The 18,426-nt window shown below is 46.2% G+C and overlaps 2 protein-coding genes across 16 annotated transcripts in view; one reads left to right on the forward strand and one right to left on the reverse strand.

Annotated features, from left to right (window-relative positions):
- RBBP4 (RB binding protein 4, chromatin remodeling factor) overlaps positions 1-7,192 on the reverse strand; it is a 29,620-nt gene extending 22,428 nt beyond the window's left edge. The window contains exons 1-3 of the mRNA XM_003812965.5: positions 7,058-7,192; positions 6,319-6,466; positions 849-994 (exon numbers count right to left, since the gene is read on the reverse strand). Of these exons, the coding sequence (XP_003813013.1) occupies positions 849-994; positions 6,319-6,466; positions 7,058-7,073 (310 nt within the window). The 5' untranslated portion in view covers positions 7,074-7,192. The remainder of the gene's footprint in view (positions 1-848; positions 995-6,318; positions 6,467-7,057) is intronic.
- A 165-nt stretch (positions 7,193-7,357) lies between these two features.
- ZBTB8OS (zinc finger and BTB domain containing 8 opposite strand) overlaps positions 7,358-18,426 on the forward strand; it is a 30,225-nt gene continuing 19,156 nt past the window's right edge. For 3 of the 15 annotated variants that reach the window (XM_055102989.2, XM_003812971.5, XM_034960550.3), the window contains exon 1: positions 7,597-7,947. In XM_055102989.2, the coding sequence (XP_054958964.1) occupies positions 7,815-7,947 (133 nt within the window). In that variant the 5' untranslated portion in view covers positions 7,597-7,814. Of the gene's footprint in view, positions 7,979-8,424; positions 8,640-8,665; positions 8,879-18,426 lie in introns of those variants that run through there. The other 12 variants (XM_063593172.1, XM_008965515.5, XM_034960538.3 and 9 more) reach the window with 10 other exon arrangements.

Here is an 18,426-nt window from a genome sequence, read left to right on the forward strand (position 1 = left end):
AGAAAGGGTAATTTAAGTTAGTGTTTCTCAACCTTTTTTTTTTACTATTGCTCCTCTAAGGACTCTTTTAAGAACTATTCCCTCCCCACCAGTCCCATGAAATTTTAATACCATAGATATCCTATGTCCTCTGTGCATATCTGTGCTTTAAACAATCAACCAGTAAGATTATTTACACCTACTCACATACACAAACCAATTTTCACCTCCTTAGGGGTAGTTATCTCCCGTGTTAAGAATGTATAGCAATATGGATGGGTGCGGTGGCTCACGCCTGTAATTCCAGCACTCTGAGAGGCTGAGGTGTGTGGATCACCTGAGGTCAGGAGTTCAAGACCAGCCTGGCCAACTTGGTGAAACCCTGTCTCCACTAAAAATACAAAAATTAACTAGGCGTGGTGGCGGGCGCCTGTAATCCCAACTACTCAGGAGGATGAGGCAGAAGAATCGCTTGAACCCGGGAGGCGGAGGTTGCAGTGAGAGAAGATCGTGCCACTGCACTCCAACCTAGGCAATAGAGCGAGACTGAGTAAAAAAATAAAAAATCAAGAATGTACAGCAATAATATATATTTTTGCTTCTTTCAATTGCAGAAATCCTCCCCACCAGCACCAGCTGAGAAAAGTTTATTGTGAAGGTACAGAACCAAGGATGTGTTAAGTATTTCTTCTGATACCTAAAACTCTAATATAAATACCTACCATTGCAAACTCAGGCTTTCCCTCAACCTTAAATATTGTTTCTAAAGTCAGAGTTTACTTTATCAAAGTGCACATAACTTTTATAATTCAAAGACATAAAAGATATGACCCACACATCTTTACTTCTTTCACCTTTAAGATTCCTACCTCCTTTCTCACTGTCGTAGTGTGACGCATCAAACTGAGCATCATCATTAGGGAGCTGCACACTGGCTATAACAAGATGGTTTTGTTCATCCGATGTGTGTGTCCCCAGGACAAGTCGATGAATGCTGAAATCTTTCCCTTCTGGTCTGTAACGGCAATATATAGTCACTGTTCAAATTAGTAACATCAGGAGACGGCGAAGTCAACAATATACATGTATGTAAAAGTCACTATTACAACCAGGTTTTAAGAGAGGGGAAAAAGTCATTAAGGGTCTTTTCTTTCTTTCTTTTTTTATAAATACAGTCTCACTCTTTCGCCCAGGCTAGAATGGAGTGGTGCGATCTTGGCTCACTGCAACCTCTGGCTCTCCGATTCAAGCGATTCTCATGCCTCAGCCTCTCGAGTAGCTGGGACTACAAGAACCTGCCACCATGCCTGGCTAATTTTTGTATTTTTAGTAGAGACGGGATTTCACCATGTTGGCCAGGCTGGTCTCGAACACCTGGCCTCAAATTATCCACCCACCTCAGCCTCCCAACGTGCAGAGATTACAGGCAAGAGCCACCGTGCCTGGCCAAGAGCCATATTTTCTACTTAATTACTCTGGAGAAAAAGTAAAACGTTTTATGGAATAAAATGTGAATTAACTACTCACTCACTACCAACAGGTTGGAGGGAAAGCAAACCATTGTTGGGTATGCTAATAATTTTGCTTACTAAAACTTTCATTAAAAAGGAAAGAAGGGGAAAGGGTGCAAAGAAATTGAAAAGAATGAAAAAAGGGAAAGAAGAGTAAATAACATAAACCAATTTTTCAAACATTTACTAACCGCCTATCAATGGACACATTGCTCCAAACGCGACGGAAGTACAAAGACGATTAAGACATGATTCCTGACCTCAAAAAACCTGCAGCTGGGCCAGGCATGGTGGCTCACGCCTGTAATCCCAGCACTTTGGGAGGCCGAAGAGGGTGGATTAATTGAGGTCAGGAATTCGAGACCAGCCTGACCAACATGGTGAAACCCCGTCTCTACTAAAAATACAAAAATTAGCCGGGTGTGGTGGCGGTGCCTGTAGTCCTAGCTACTCAGGAGGCTGCGACAGGAGAACTGCTTGAACCCAGGAGGCAGAGGTTGCAGTGAGCCAAGACGGTGCCACTGCACTCCAGCCTGGGCAAAAGAGCAAGACTCTGTCTCAAAAAACAAACAAACAAAACAAAAAAAACCGGCGGCTGGCTAATCCCAGCTACTTGGGAGGCTGAGGCACAAGAATCGCTTGAACCCGAAAGGCGGAGGCTGCAGTGAGCAGAGATCATGTTATTGCACTCCAGCCTGGGTGACAGAGAAAGACTACTTCCTGTCTCAAAAAAGAAAAAAATAAATAAAAGAAAGAAAATTAAACAATTTGCCTAAGATCACACAGCTACTAAGTAACAAGTATGCTGAAGTCCAAATCTGACTTCTGATATGGGAAGCACAGTGGGAGAGAAGGCCGATTAAAACTGACTATTTAGTGTTCTGAATGCCGTCTTAAGGCATTCTGTACTCCATACTGGGTCAAGGGCATCCACATCATCTGGGAACTTGTTAGAAACGCAAATTCTCACATCTACTCCAGACCCATTGAATCAGAAACTCTAGAAGGTGGGGCACAACTAACTGTTTCACAGTACCTCCAGCTGATTATGATGCATATAAACTTTTGAGAATCCCTGGCCTAGATGGGAAAGATGCTACACAACCAGAATTCACTGGGGTTTATAAATTGACTGCCTATAAAATGGAGAAAGAGAAAATGTCAAACTAAAGCCAATTATGATGAAAAGAAATAGGAACAACAGGAGAGAAAGTTGGGGTAAGGCCTTCACGTAAGGAATAATTCCATTTACAACATGTCAAACTGGGGAAGCCAGTAAGATATACCAGGGAAGACACGGGCAGGCAGAAGATAAATCAGGAAAAGCTCTGGAGAAGTTAGGTCTAAAGATATCAATAGGAATTCTTCTGCACAGATGTCACAGGCAAAGCTTTGAGAGCTTCTACATTACACTGAAAAGAAATGAAGAGAGATATGAACAGAAAATTGGAATTACCTGTATGTAGAAGGTTAGACAAGAACCAGAAAAAGAATGAAGGAGAGGACAGTGTTACAGAACTACAACCGTGGTTTTTCTTTCTTTTTAAAGGGGGGAAACGGATCTGGGTAAACACCAGAAAAAGAACACACACAAAAGTAAACACTGCATCAGGGCTGCTTGCTTGTAAGTAATCCTCATCTTAAAAAACAAAAACAGGGCCAGGCACGGTGGCTCATGTCTGTAATCCCAGCACTTTGGGAGGTCAAAGTGGGAGGATCACTGGAGCCCAGAAGTTAAAGAACAGTCTGGACAACATAGCAAAAAAATTTTTCAAAAATTAGCCAGGTATGGTAGCGTGTGCCTGTAGTCCCAACTATTCCAGAGGCTGAGGCAGGAGGATTCCTTGGCCCAGGAGGTCAAGGCTGCAGGGAACTCTGATTGTGCCACTGCAACCCAGTCTGGGCAACAGAGCAAGATCCTGTCTCAAAAACAATTTTCAGCCAGGTGCACTGGCTCACGCCTGTAATCCCAGCACTTTGGGAGGCCGAAGTGGGTGGATTACCCGAGGTCAGGAGTTCGAGACCAGCCTGGATAACATGGTGAAACCCCATCTCTACTAAAAATACAAAAAATTAGCTGGGCGTGGTGGCAGGTGCCTGTATAATCCCAGCTACTTGGGAGGCTGGGGCAGGAGAATCGATTGAACCCAGGAGGCGGAGGTTGCAGTGAGCTGAGATCATGCCACTGCACTCCAGTATGAGTAACAAGAGTGAAACTCCGTCCTCCGTCTCAAAACAGCAACAACAACAAAAAACAATTCTCACATTATTTATCTAGATTTGCTAATGCAGAAAACTACTAAGATGACAGTACAGATTTCAGCCTTGGGGAATTAAGTCTTTAATTCTTGCTTTCGTAACCTAGCTAGTCATTCTATTATATTACTTGGGAAGTTTCTGAAAAGTAGGGGTTCTAGAATGTTTAGTGGGTATGGGATGGCCAATATTTGTGATCCACTAGTCCAATAAGCACAATTTAGCATATGACTATAATAAATGTGGAATCACCATTCCAGTACACTTCTCATTAAGTACTCTGCCACAAGTTCTTTTTCTTTGAGACAGGGTGGCAATCCCTAGCTCAGGCTGGAGTGCAGTAGCAGGATCACAGCTCAATGCAGCCTTGACCTCCCAAGGCTCAGGTGATCCTCCTGCCTCAGCCCCCGCCGAGGAGCTGGGACTAACAGGTACGCACCACCATGCCCGGATAATATTTGTAATTTCAGTAGAGACGGGCTTTTCACCATGTTGCCCAGGCTGGTCTGGAACTCCTGGCCTCAAGCAATCTGCCTGCCTCAGCCTCCCAAAGTGCTGGGATTACACGTGTGAGCCACCATGACCAGCCCACAAGTTCTTAAATGGTTTGAATTACCACTGAAAACTCTTGACAGAAATGATTCCAATTATCCTGAATTCCCCAAGCAATTCTGATGATCAATTGCATGTGGGAACTCCTGGTCATGATAAAGAAGCTTCTAGGCCGGGCGCGGTGGCTCACGCCTGTAATCCCAGCACTTTGGAAGGCCGAGGCGGGTGGATCATGAGGTCAGGAGATTGAGACCATCCTGGCTAACACGGTGAAACCCCGGCTCTACTAAAAATACAAAAAATTAGCCAGGGGTAGTGGCCGGCGCCTGTAGTCCCAGCTACTTGGGAAGCTGAGGCAGGAAAATGGCGTGAACCCGGGAGGCGGAGCTTGCAGTCAGCGGAGATCACGTGACTGCACTCCAGCCTGGGCAACAGAGCGAGACTCCGTCTCAAAAAAAACAAAACACAAAGCAGCTTCTAACTCCCAATTTCTAGGTTTTTACTATGGTTTTGTGTAACATCCCTAGGACACATTTCCCTATTTTTCCTTATGCCACTGTAAAGGTAGCAGCCTCATTCTTAAGTTACTAGTATAATTTCTGCGAAATTTCTATCATTTGTTGAGCTACATCATAGTCTAATAACATTTTGCAATTATCTTAACTTTTAAAGATCCAAGTTTTGAAGGAATTTACTTAGCACACAATCGCTTTTGAATGTTATTCAGAAAACTTAGTTTTGTACCAGAAAATCCATTATTCCAAATGGCACAATGGTCTTGTTAAAACTATGTTAATATCATCTAAATTTACCCTCCTCTTTGTTTTTTGCATTGTCATTTCTTCCTAAGAAATGAGGCAAATTGAGGCAAATTTTCCTTCCTCTGATAATTTTATCTGTACCACTTTTATGCTAATTATAACTAATTTGGATCCCCGATATGTAGCACCAAATACAGCCCCAATAAATGCAAACTATTTTATCCCCTCTACTAGAGATAAGCTACCTACACGTAAGAAACATGGGATTAATCTTTATAGCCCTCATTATGCCCAAACCCCTTATAAGAAAGCCATTCCACCTTCAGGTGTTTTCTAGGTACCCTAATTATCTCTCTACAACTGCTGTCACCATATATAACTATAATTATTAGTTTATATCTGCCACTTCAACTAGACAATGTGCTCCTTGAAGGCAGGTACCATGACATACTACGAGAATTCAAATTAAGTTTTGTTGAGGCCAGGTGCAGTGGCTCACGCCTGTAATCCCGGCACTTTGGGAGGCAGAGGCGGGCGGATCACCAGAGGTCAGGGGGTTGGAGACCAGCCTGTCCCACATGGTAAAACCCCGTCTCTACTAAAAAAACAAAAAAATTTAGCCAGGTGTGGTGGCAGGTGCCTGTAATTCCAGCTACTTGGGAGGGCTTAGGCAGGAGAATCGCTCGAATCTGGGAGGCAGAGGTTGCAGTGAGTCGAGCTCGCGCCACTGCACTCCAGCCTGGACAATAGAGTGAGACTCCGTCTCAAAAAGAAAAACAAAAAAGTTTTGTTGTAAGGACTAGACTCATAGTAATACTTTTTTCTTTTTTTGTGTGGGGGGCAGTAGAGACGGGGGTATTCCCAGGGCTGGTCTCCAACTCCTGGCCTCAAGTAAGCCTCCTGCCTGGGCCTCCCAAAGTGCTCAGATTCCAAGTGTGAGCCACTGCTCCTGGCCATAATACTTTTTGAAAGTTGACAAGTTTTGTACTATTATTTGGTACAGCCACTATTATTACAGGTATTATCATCAGCTACAGCTATTTAATTCAGTATTGAGAAAAAAACGCCAATGTTTTCTCTTGTCAGGTAAGTTACAAAATCATTTTGTTATTTTGCCTTACTTTGTGGCCTAGAAAAAATGTCACCAAGAGGTTTTGATCACATGCCTTCTCCGGGTGACTGAAGAGCGGAAAAAAGAAAATCAATGAGAAATCTACACTGAAAATACATCAAAATAACGTTCGGGAGAGTCATGTCACCTGGTTACATCTGGAAGCCACTGGGCAGTTAGGCTGGGCCACTCCAGAGCATGGGTCATCACCAAATCATAAAGAAAAGGGGTGTTCTTTTTCCATATTTTGTATTCCTCGTTGATCACTCGTTCTTCCACTGCGTCGTCGAAGGCTGCTAAAATTTTTAAAAACAAATTTAAGTTAGCAAACAAACGGAAACCGAGTAATCCTCTGCAAAGCCACCTGCATGACTCCTACATCCTAACCATGAAATGGAGGTGATTTGTCTAAATCCCCACGGCAGAGGCATGCACACTCTCCACTTTCGCGGCGCCGAAACTCCTCGGGCCATCCCCGCCAAACACTCCGTTACCCGTTCCAGGCCACGGGGCCAGCCAGGCCTTCGGAGCACGCTCGCGCGCGCCGAAACTCACAAGCCCGACGAGGAGGCCCGAGCTCCGAGCCTTGTGGGTAGGAAGCGGTGTCCCCACGCTCGGGACAGAGGCCGAGAAACCGATATCGGAGGCAGGAAGAGAAACAAACACTGGCCGGGGGCCCCACCGCTGGCTTCGCCAGCTGCGACCGAAATCGGTCCCAGGGAACTGGCGAGCCGTTAGCCCGCCCCACGGGGAGTTCCCTCTTCACGCCTTCAGTACCGGGGACTGCACTCGGCAAACTCGGGCCTGCCCTCACTGTTAGGCCATGTCGAGGCCGCGGCTCAGCCCAGGCACCCACTGCCCTCCTGGGTCGGCCCCGGCACCCTCACCTTCCTTGTCGGCCATGGCGGACAGGCGAGCCGGGGGAATCCTGGGGTCGAGCGTTGCAGGAGGGGCGGGGAGGCTGCAAGAGCTCGCTCTGTGCGCGCGGCCTCTATTGTTTCCTGCGCCCCCAGCGCGAGGGCTGACTCGCGCACCTTCGCGCCAACATCAGCCAATCGGAGCGCTCCTAATGGCGGGATGGGCGGGGAAGCCGCGTTCGCGACCAATCCAGACGCGCGGAGTAGCTTTCCGCGGGGACCGAGGCGCGCGCTCCGCCCCTCCCCCCACGCCTCCCCGAGCCGACTTCCAGCGATTGCGCGCGCCGGCGTTGACGGGACTGCGCCCGGTCAGGGTCACGTGAGAGAGGTTTGGTCCGCACACTCCCGCGGCAAGAGGGCAGCCATTTTCTTGAAGGCTATTAAGCTTACGACCCTTTCAGAGTACTGAGATGAAAAATCTAGAATGCCTTCGGGTCTAATTATCAATTTTGGGGGTGAAGCGGGGGAAAAAACCTCGCCAGTCAGACCCAGACGGGTTTCATTCAAGGTGCCCTTCAACGTTTTTCGTTAGTCTTTGGAAAGAACTAGTAATGAAGGAAGCGCAGAAGATGGGGTTTTGGCTTTTTAAATATGCGATCCAAGCGGCAGGGTAGGGACTAAAGTAGGTCAACAGCCAACTCCGAGAAAGGAGTGTGGTCCTTTAAGGGTGTGCGCCAAGGGGCGGAGTCTAGAGCGGAAGTAGTAATTCCGGGCCGAAGTCCGGTGGATGAAGGGCGGAAGTAGAGTGTCTAATCCTGCAGTCATGGCGCAGGAAGAGGAAGATGTTAGAGATTACAATTTGACTGAAGAACAGAAGGCGATCAAGGCCAAGTATCCGCCAGTCAATAGGAAGTACGAGTGTGAGTAGGTGGCTTACTTCTCTCTTTACATGTAAGCACACAGGCATCCCCTCTCCTTACCTGCGGCTTCCTGCTGCTCTTTCTACTGTGCCCCATGGGTACTTCAGGCATGATCCCATTTGTGCCGGCTGTTGTAGTCGCGTTCGTACTTCTCCTGGGAATGCTGAAGGAAAAAGCCACCTGGTTTAATAGTCGCGAAACCTGGCCTCCCTCATTTACAGTCTCTTGAACTTCTTCCACATGTGTCTAATCACATTTATCTTCGTAAATTCTAAAGATAACCATATTTTCAGGCGTTTGCAGTGTTGCTACCCCCATGTATTTCCCAACGGTGAGATTAGAGTGTGCGAGGTTAGAGGACTCGGAAAGCTAATTAGGGGATTTCTAACTTGATGTTTCACCTCGATCATATTAGCAAAAAACCTGGTTTTGCCATTTATGATTGTGATTTTTAAAAATGATTATTTTAGGCCGGGCGCGGTGGCTGACGCCTGTGATCCCAGCACTTTGGGAGGCCGAGGCGGGCGGATCACCTGAGGTCGGAAGTTCGAGATCAGCCTGACCAACATGGAAAAACCCCGTCTCTACTAAAAATACAAAATTAGCTGGGCGTGGTGGAGCATGTCTGTAATCCCAGCTACTCGGGAGACTGAGGCAGGAGAATCGCTTGAACCCGGGAGGCGGAGGTTGCGGTGAGCCGAGATCGCCCCATTGCACTCCAGCCTGGGCAACGAGCGAAACTCTGTCTCAAAAAAAAAAAAAAAAAAAATATATATATATATATATATATATATGTGTGTGTGTGTGTGTGTGTGTGTGTTTTTAGACATGGGGTCTCGCTCTGTCGTCCAGGCTGGAGTGCAATGGAGCGATCATAGCCCGCGCTGCAGTGTCCAGCTGGTTTTGCCATTTATTCGCTTAGTGACTTTAGGTAAATCACATAACCTATCTTTGTCTCTTAAATTCTATATTAAACGTTAAGCTGTCATCCCTAAAGGTAGCTGTGGTTTGGGGAGCACAAATCTGACTTTTATTTATCTGCTTAAAATCTTTCATTAATTTCTCATTGTCCTCTCTGTAAAATCTACTTATTTACCATAGTATTCTAGGCAATGTGCTTTCTGGAGCTGGCATACCTCCTAGCATATCCCCTTCTCTTACTTAAAAACAATTTAAAAATATTATAGGCCGTTTGCGGTGGCTCACACTTATAATCCCAGCACTTGGCGAGACCTACGTGGGTGGATCACCTGAGGTCAGGAGTTCCAGACCAGCCTGGCCAACATGGTGAAACCCCGTCTCTACTAAAAATACAAAAATTAGCTGGGCATGATGGTGGACGCCTGTAATCCCAGCTACTCGGCAGGCTGAGGCAGGAGAATTGCTTGAACCCAGGAGGTGGAGGCTGCAGTGAGCCGAGATCACACCACTGCACTCCAGCCTGGGCAACAGAGTGAGACTGTCTCAAAAAAAAAAAAAAAAAAAAAAAGGCCTGGTGCTGTGGCTCACGCCTGTAATCCCAGCACTTTGGGAGGTTGAGGCGGGTGGATCACCTGAGGTCAGGAGTTTGAGGTCAGCCTGGCCTGGCCAACATGGTGAAACCCCATCTCTACTAAAAATACAAAAATTAGCTAGGCATGGTGGTGGGTGCCTGTAATCCCAGCTGCTTGGGCGGCTGAGGCAGGAGAATCGCTTGAACCTGGGAGGCGGAGGTTGCAGTGAGCCGAGATCGCGCCACTGCACTCCAGCCTGGGCGACAGAGCCAGACTCCATCTCAAAAAAAAAATTATTTTTAATAGGTCATATATATTGATTTGAAATTCAGAAAGTGTAACATAGGCAGTGAAAAGTAACTCTGGCAGCCCCCATCCTCAACCACCTAGTCCCCCTCTGTAGAGCAGTCATCGTTACCTTTTTCTTACATGTACATACCTAGATGTTCTAGCATTTGCTTTAACCAATTTTCAGTTGATGGACGTTTAGGCTATTTCTACTCTTGTGGTATTAGAAACAGTGCAGCATTGAATACACTTGTACATCCACTGTTTTGTACATGTGCAAGTGGATCTGTAGAATCAAGTTCTCCAAGTTTTTTTTGTTTCCATTGCTAAGACTTCTACATTTTTTAAAAGGATATTTTAACTTGGACAGTTATTGCCAAATTGCTCTCTATAGGAGTTGTACCAATTTATACTTTCACTAGTATTGTGTGAATGTGCCTCTTTCCTCCCACTTCTACTAATTGTTACCATACTTTTTTATCTTTTCTAATTTGTAAAGTATACTTACTGTATTTTTCTTATTGTAAGTGAAGTTGAACATATTATAGTGTTTTGGAAGCTATTTGTATTTCCCATTCTGGGGTGTGTATGTTAATATTCTTAGCCCTTTTTTCTCTTGGGTTATTTTTTTTTTCTCTTGGGTTGTTGGTTTTTCTTACTAGGCAGAAAGTATTTTTATGCAATGCAGTTCATTAACTAGCGGTCCCCAACCTTTTTGGCACCAGGGACTGGTTTCACGGAAGTCAGTTTTTCCACCAACGGGGGTTGTAGGGGAGGATGGTTTCAGGATGATTCAAGTGCATTACATTTATTGTGCATTTTATTTCTATTATTATTACATTGTAATATATAATGAAATAATTATACAACTCACTGTAATATAGAATCAGTGGGAGCCCTGAACTTGTTTTCTTGTAACTAGATGGTCCCATCTGGGGATGACAGATCATCAGGCTTTAGATTCTCATAAGGAGCACACAGCCTAGATCCCTCAATGTGCAGTTCACAATAGTGTTCAAGCTCCTATTAGAATCTAATGCTGTGTCTGATCTGAAAGGAGGTGGAGCTCAGGCAGTAATGCTAGCAATGGGGAGCTGTTGTAAATATAGAAGAAGCTTTGTGAGCTCACGTCCTGCTGTGCTGCCTGGTTCCTAACAGGCCACCAACTGGTACCGGCCAGGGGGTTGGGGACCCCCTGCATTGACCCTTTCTTTCTTTTCTTTTTTTTTTTTTTTTTTTTGAGACAGAGTCTCGCTTTGTCATCCAGGTTGGAGTGCAGTGGCATGATCTCCAGTCACTGCAACCTCTGCCTCCCAGGTTCAAGTAATTCTTCTGCCTCAGCCTCCTGAGTAGCTGGGACTACAGACATGCACCACCACACCTGGCTAATTTTTTTTTTTTTTTTTTTTTGAGACAGAGTAGCTGGGATTACAGGCATGCACCACCGTGCCTGGCTAATTTTGTATTTTTAGTAGAGACAGGGTTTCTCCATGTTGGTCAGGGTGGTCTCGAACTTCCAATCTCGAACTTCCAATCTCAGGTGATCCGCCCGCCTCGGCCTCCGAAGTGCTGGGATTACAGGTGTAAGCCACCACGCCTGGCATTTTTTTTTTTTTTTTTTTTTTTTTTTTTGAGACAGTATCTTGCTCTGTCTCCCAGGCTGGAGTGCAGTGGCACCATCTCAGCTCACAGCAACCTCCGCCTCCTGGGTTCAAGTGATTCTCTTGCCTCAACCTTCCGTATGGCTGGGATTACAGGTGCCCACCACCACACCCGGCTAATTTTTGTGGTTTTTTTTAGTAGAGACAGGGTTTCACCATGCTGGCCAGGATGGTCTTGAACTCCTGACCTCAAGTGATCCGCCCACCTGAGCCTCCCAAAGTGCTGGGGTTACAGGCATGAGCCACCACTCCTGGCCAACCCTTTTTTTTTATGGCTTCTAAGATAAGAAGTCATACTCAGGGAATGCCTCGTCCACTGAGATTTTAAAATAATTTTCCTAATTTTTTTTTTATACATTTGAAAATAGAACTTTTGGCCGGCGGATCACGAGGTCAGGAGATCGAGGCCATCCTGGCTAACATGGTGAAACCCTGTCTCTACTAAAAATACAAAAAAATTAGCCAGGCGAGGTGGCGGGCGCCTGTAGTCCCAGCTACTCGGGAGGCTGAGGCAGGAGAATGGCGTGAACCCGGGAGGCGGAGCTTGCAGTGAGCCGAGATTGCACCACTGCACTCCAGCCTGGGCGACAGAGTGAGACTCTGTCTCAAAAAATAATAATAATAAAATAAAAAACTTTAATTGAATAACCTGGAATTAGATACCAAGAAAAAAAAATCTTTTTTTTTTTTTTCCCCTGAGACAGTCTCGTTCTGTCACCCAAGCTGGAGTAGTGCAGTGGTGCGACTTTGACTCACTACAACCTCTGCCTCCTGGACTCAAGTGATCCTCCAACCTCAGCCTCTTGAGTAGCTGGGATTACAGGCGTGCACCACCATACCCAGCTAATTTTTCATTTTTAGTAGTGATGGAGTTTCACCATGTTGGCCAGGCTGGTCTCAAATTCCTGACCTCAGATGATCTGTCTGCCTTGGCCTGCCAAAGTGCTGGGAGTACAGACGTGAGGCACTGCACCCAGCCAAAATACATCTTTTATTGAAGTATGATGTACTTATAGAAGAGTGCCCGTGTCATAAGTGAATTTTCAGAAACTGAGTACACTTGTATAAGTAGTATAATAGTTCTCAAAATGTAATCTCTGTATTCCTGGGGTTCCCTATACCCTTCCAGAGGGTCTGTGATGTCAAAACTATTTTCATAATAATACTGAGGTGTTATTGTTTTCACTGTGTTGATATTTGTACTGGTGGTACAAAATCACTGGTTGGTAAAACTGGCCACAGCCTGTAGTCCCAGCTACTCCAGAGGCTGAGGTGGGAGCATCACTTGAACCCAGGAGTTTGAGACTGGGCTTGGTCTTTTGGAGCTATAATTGCACCACTGCACTCTATCCTGGGCTACAGAGTAAGGCTGGGCTCTATCTTTTGGAGCTATAATTGCCCCCACTGCACTCCATCCTGGGCTACATAGCAAGACTCTGTCTGTGAAAGAAAAAGCAAAAACAAAATCTCTTGGCCCTTTAGCACAAATTGAGACAGCAGCACCAAACTGTATGCTAGAAAGGGTCTCCCTCTGTCTCCCAGGCTGGAGTATAGTGGCGCTGTCATGGCTCACTGCAAGCTTGAGCTCCTAGGCTCAAGCTGTTCTCCCACCTCAGCCTCCTGAGTAGATGGGACTACTGTCTATGCCTGGCTACTACACCTAGCTAATTATGTTATTTTTTATAGAGATGGGGTCTTGTGGTGTTGCCTAGGCTGATCTTGAAATCCTGGCCCTAAGCAATCGTCCTGCCTTGGCCTCCCAAAGTGCTGGGATTACAGGTGTGAGCTACTGCACCTAGCCCTAAGGACATTCTTGAATGAAAATGACTTTTTTTTTTGAGATGAAGTCTCACTCTGTTGACAGGCTGGAGTGCAGTGGCGCCATCTTGGCTCACTGCAACCTCCTCCTCCCAGGTGCAAACAATTATCCTGCCTCAGCCTCCTGAGTAGCCGGGACTACAGGCACACGCCACCATGCCCAGCTAATTTTTGTATTTTTAGTAGAGACGGGGTTTCACCATGTTGGCCAGGATGGTCTCAATCTCTTGACCTCGTGATCTGCCCACCTCGGCCTCCCAAAGTGCTGGGATTACAGGCATGAGCCACCGTGTCTGGCTACCTTTTTATTATTATATTATTTTTAATTTTAAGTGCATGGTAGTAAATTAAACACCTGGGTGAGGTGGCTTGTGCCTATAATCCTAACACTTTGGGAGGCCTAAGCCGGAGGATTTCTTGAACCCAGGATTTCCAGATTAGTCTGGGCAACACAGTGAAACACATCTCTACAAAAAAAAAAAAAAAAAGCTGGGTGTGGTGGCATGTGTGTGTAGTCCTGTAGTCGCACCTACTGGGGAAGCTGAGCTGGAAGGATTGCTTGAGCTCAGGCGTTCAAGGTTGCAGTGGGTTATCATCATGCCACTATACTCCCGGCCTGGGTGACAGAGTCCCTGACTCCAAAAAAAAAAAAGGAGAAAGAAAAGAACATTCTTAGGATAGAAGCAGTGGCTCACACCTATAATCCCAACACTTTGGGAGGCTGTAATGCCCATCCTGGTATTTACTAACTCTGTTTTTAGACTCTCCCTTTTCCCTTAATCACCTAGTCTTGTTTCCACCTGAATTGACTCTCCCTTAGCTAAGAGAGCCAGAGAGACTCCATCTTGGCTCTTTCACTGGCAGCCCCTTCCTCAAGGACTTAACTTGTGCAAGCTGACTCCTAGCACATCCAAGAATGCAATTAACTGATAAGATACTGTGGCAAGCTATATCCGCAGTTCCCAGGAATTCGTCCGATTGATAAACGCCCAAAGCCCCGGATCTATCACCTTGTAATAGTCTTAAAGCCCCTGCACCTGGAACTGTTTACTTTCCTGTAACCATTTGTCCTTTTAACTTTTTGACTACTTTACTTCTGTAAAATTGTTTTAACTAGACCCCCCCTCCCCTTCCTAAACCAAGGTATAAAAGTTAATCAAGCCCCTTCCTTGGGGCCGAGAGAATTTTGAGCATTAGCCGTCTCTAGGTCGCCGGCTGGTAAAGGACTCTTAATTTGTCTCAAAGTGTGGCGTTTTTCTAACTCGCTTGGGTACAACAAGGCCAAGGTGGAAGGATCACTTGAAGCTAGGAGTTTGAGCAACCTGTGCAACCTAGTGAGACCCCCATCTTTTTAATAGAAAAAGAAGAAAAAAAAGTAAAAAAAATTAGCTGGGGCCAGGCATGGTGGCTCACGCCTGTAATCCCAGCACTTTGGGAGGCTGAGGCAGGCGGATCACGAGGTCAGGAGTTGGAGACCAGCCTGGCCAACATAGTGAAACCCCCTCTCTACTAAAAATACAAAAAATTAGCCCAGTGTGGTGGTGCACGCCTGTAGTCGTAGCTACTCGGGAGGCTGAGGCAGAAGAATAGCTTGAACCCGGGAGGCAGGGGTTGTGGTGAGCCGAGATCATGCCACTGCACTCCAGCCTGGGCCACAGTCCCAGCTACCTAGAGGCTGAGGCAGGAGTGATCTCTTGAGCCCAGGAGGTCAAGGCTGCAGTGAGCCATGATTGTGCCACTGTACTCCACCTTGGTAGACAGTGAGAACCCATCTCTTTAAAGAAAACAAAAACAAAAACAAAAACTAAAGGCCAAGTGCAGTGGCTAACATCTGTAATCCCAGTACTTTGGGAGGCCAAGGCGGGTGAATCACCTGAGGTCAGGGGTTCGAGACCAGCCTGACAAACATGGAGAAACCCCCGTCTCTACTAAAAATACAAAAAATTAGCCATGCGTGGTGGTGCATCCCTGTAATCCCAGTTACTTGGGAGGCTGAGGCAGGAGAATTGCTTGAACCCGGGAGGCAGAGGTTGCAGTGAGTGGAGATCGTGCCATTGTACTCTAGCCTGGGCAACAAGAGTGAAACTCTATCTCAAAAAAAAAAAAAAAAAAAAGGCCAGGCACGGTGGCTCACGTCTGTGATTCCAGCATTTTGGGAGGCCGAGGCCCGCAGATCACCTGAGGTCAAGGGTTTGAGACCAGCCTGGCAAACATGGTGAAACTCTGTCTCTACTAAAAATACAAAAATTAGCCGTGCGTGGTGGCGCGTGACTGTAATCCCAGCTACTCCGGAGGCTGAGAGCAGGAGAATCCCTTGAATCTGGGAGGCGGAGGTTGCAGTGAGCTAAAATTGGACCATTGCACTCCAGCCTGGACGACAGAGGAGACTCCATTTGAAAAAAAAAAAATTTTGTTTTGGCCAGGCGCCGGTGGCTCACGCCTGTAATCCCAGCACTTTGGGAGGCCGAGGCAGGCGGATCATGAGGTCAAGGGATCGAGACCATCCTGGCCAACGTTGTGAAACTCCGTCTCTACTAAAAATACAAAAATTAGCCAGGCGTGGTGGCACGCGCATGTAGTCCCAGCTATTCGGGAGGCTGAGGCAGGAGAATCGCTTGAACCCGGGAGGCGGAGGTTGCAGTGAGCAGAGATTGTGCCACTGCCCTCCAGCCTGGGTGATAGAGCGAGACTCGGTCTCAAAAAAAAAAATATTTGATGAATCAATAAGAACTGTTGATGTTATTAAATCTTAACTTTTAATATTCTGAATAGGTGCCTTTTTAATTGTTGACAAAATAGTCGAACTCTATAAAATATTTGAAGAGATGTATTCTGAGCCAAATGTGACCATGGCCCCTGACACAGCCCTCTGGAGATCCTGAGAACATGTGCTCAGTGTGCCCAAGGTGGTCAGGGCACAGTTTGGTTTTATACATTTCAGAGAGGCATGAGACATTAATCAATTAAGTTTAGGAAATACGTTGCTTTGGTCCAGAAAGGTGGGACAACTCAAAGCTGGGGGGTGGGCGGGAGGGGGGAGGGGGGAGGGGTGGGGTAGCTTCCATGCTATAAGTGAATTTAAACATTTTTTGATTGATAATGGGTTGAGTTTGTCTAAAGACCTGGGATTGTGGCTCATGCCTGTAATAATCCCAGCACTTTGGGAGGCCAAGGCTGGCGGATCATGAGGTAAGGAGATTGAGAGCATCCTGGCCAACATGGTGAAACTCCGTCTCTGCTAAAATACAAAAAATTAGCCAGGCATGGTGGCACGCGTCTGTAATCCCAGCTACTCAGGAGGCTGAGGCAGGGGAATTGCTTGAACCCAGGAGGCGGAAGTTGCAGTAAGCCGAGATTGTGCCACTGTACTCCAGTCTGGTGACAGAGCGAGACTCCGTCTCAAAAAAAAAAAAAAAAAAAAAAAAAAAAGACCTAGAATTGATGGAAAGGGAATGTTCTGGTTAAGATAAAAGATTGTGGAGAACAAAGTTCTTTTGAAGTCTTATAGTGGCTGCCCTTAGAGACAATAGATGACAAATGTTTCCTATTCAGATGTTAGTTAACATCTTTAGGATTGGGAGGGTCTGGAAGAAAAAGATCTAGCTATGTTAATAGAGATTCTTTATGGATGCAAATTCTCCCCCAGAAAGAACAGCTTTGCCGGGCCATTTCTTTTTTTTCCTTTTTTTTTTTTGAGACAGAGTCTCGCTCTGTCACCCAGGCTGGAATGCAGTGGCACCATCTTGGCTCACTGCAACCTCTGTCTCCTGGGTTCAAGCAATTCTCCTACCTCACCCTCCCGAGTAGCTGGGATTACAGGTGCCCGCCACTACGCCCAGCTAATTTTTGCATTTTTAGTAGATACGGGGTTTCACCACGTTGGCCAGGCTGGTCTTGAACTCCTGATCTCAGGTGATTTGCCTGCCTTGGCCTCCCAAAGTGCTGGGATTACAGGTATGAACCACCGCGCCCGGCCCTGGCCATTTCAAAATATGGCAAAGAAACATGCTTTGGGGTAAAATATTTTGATTTTCTTCCTTGTGTTGTATCTTGTAATTTTATGCCAGACTCAGGTTAGAAAGTAAGTCACGATGTATAGGGTTAAATAAAATCCTTCTGATGAGAATTTATGATTTGTAGGGCATGACTCCCCAAACCCCTTAGATAGGAATTTGGGCAAGATAAAAAAAAAAATCAGAGTTTAGTTGTCAAAATATTCTATGTAACAAAATTAGAAGTATGTATAAAGTTTTTGTTTTGTTTTGTTTTGTTTGAGACAGTCTCGCTCTGTCACCCAGGCTGGAGTGCTGGAGTGCAGTGGCACAATCTCGGCTCACTGCAACCTCCGTCTCCCGGGTTCACGCCATTCTCCCGCCTCAGCCTCCTGAGTAGCTGGGACTACAGGCGCCAGCCACCATGCCTGGCTAATTTTTTTTTTTTTGTATTTTTTAGTAGAGACGGGGTTTCACCGTGTTAGCCAGGATGGTCTCGATCTGCTGATCTCGTGATCCGCCCGCCTCGGCCTCCCAAAGTGCTGGGATTACAGGCGTGAGCCACCGTGCCCGAGCCACCGTGCCCGGCCTGTATAAAGTACTTTTGTGGCATGTTAAGTGTTGATTACTCGTGGAAAAGAACAATAATTGGCCGGGCGCGGTGGCTCATGCCTGTAATCCCAGCACTTTGGGAGGCCAAGGCGGTGGTGGATCACCTGAGATTGGGAGTTCGAGACCAGCCTGACCAACATGGAGAAACCCCATTTCTACTAAAAATACAAAATTAGCCCGGCGTGGAGGCGCATCCCTGTAATCCCAGCTACTCAGGAGGCTGAGGCAGGAGAATTGTTTGAACCCAGTAGGCAGATGTTTTGGTGAGCTGAGATTGCGCCATTGCACTCCAGCCTGGGCAACAAGAGCAAAATCTGTCTCAAAAAAAAACAAAAAACAAAAAACTTGTGTAATTGAGTTGTGAGCTGAACTAGGTCCGTTTTTCATGGAACACTTTTTCTTGAAAGAATGAAAGACATGCTTTTGTTATTCAGACTTCAGTATTTGGCTTGCTTTATTGCCCAGGCTGGAGAGCAGTGGCACGATCTCGGCTTACTGCAACCTCCACCTTCTAGGTTCAAGGGAGTCTTCTGCCTCGGCCTCCCGATTAGCTGGGATTACAGGCCCCACCACCATGCCCAGCTAATTTTTTTTTTTTTTTTTTTTTTTTGTATT

Source organism: Pan paniscus, chromosome 1, assembly GCF_029289425.2.
Source record: "Pan paniscus chromosome 1, NHGRI_mPanPan1-v2.0_pri, whole genome shotgun sequence".
Classification (NCBI taxonomy): Eukaryota; Metazoa; Chordata; class Mammalia; order Primates; family Hominidae; genus Pan; species Pan paniscus.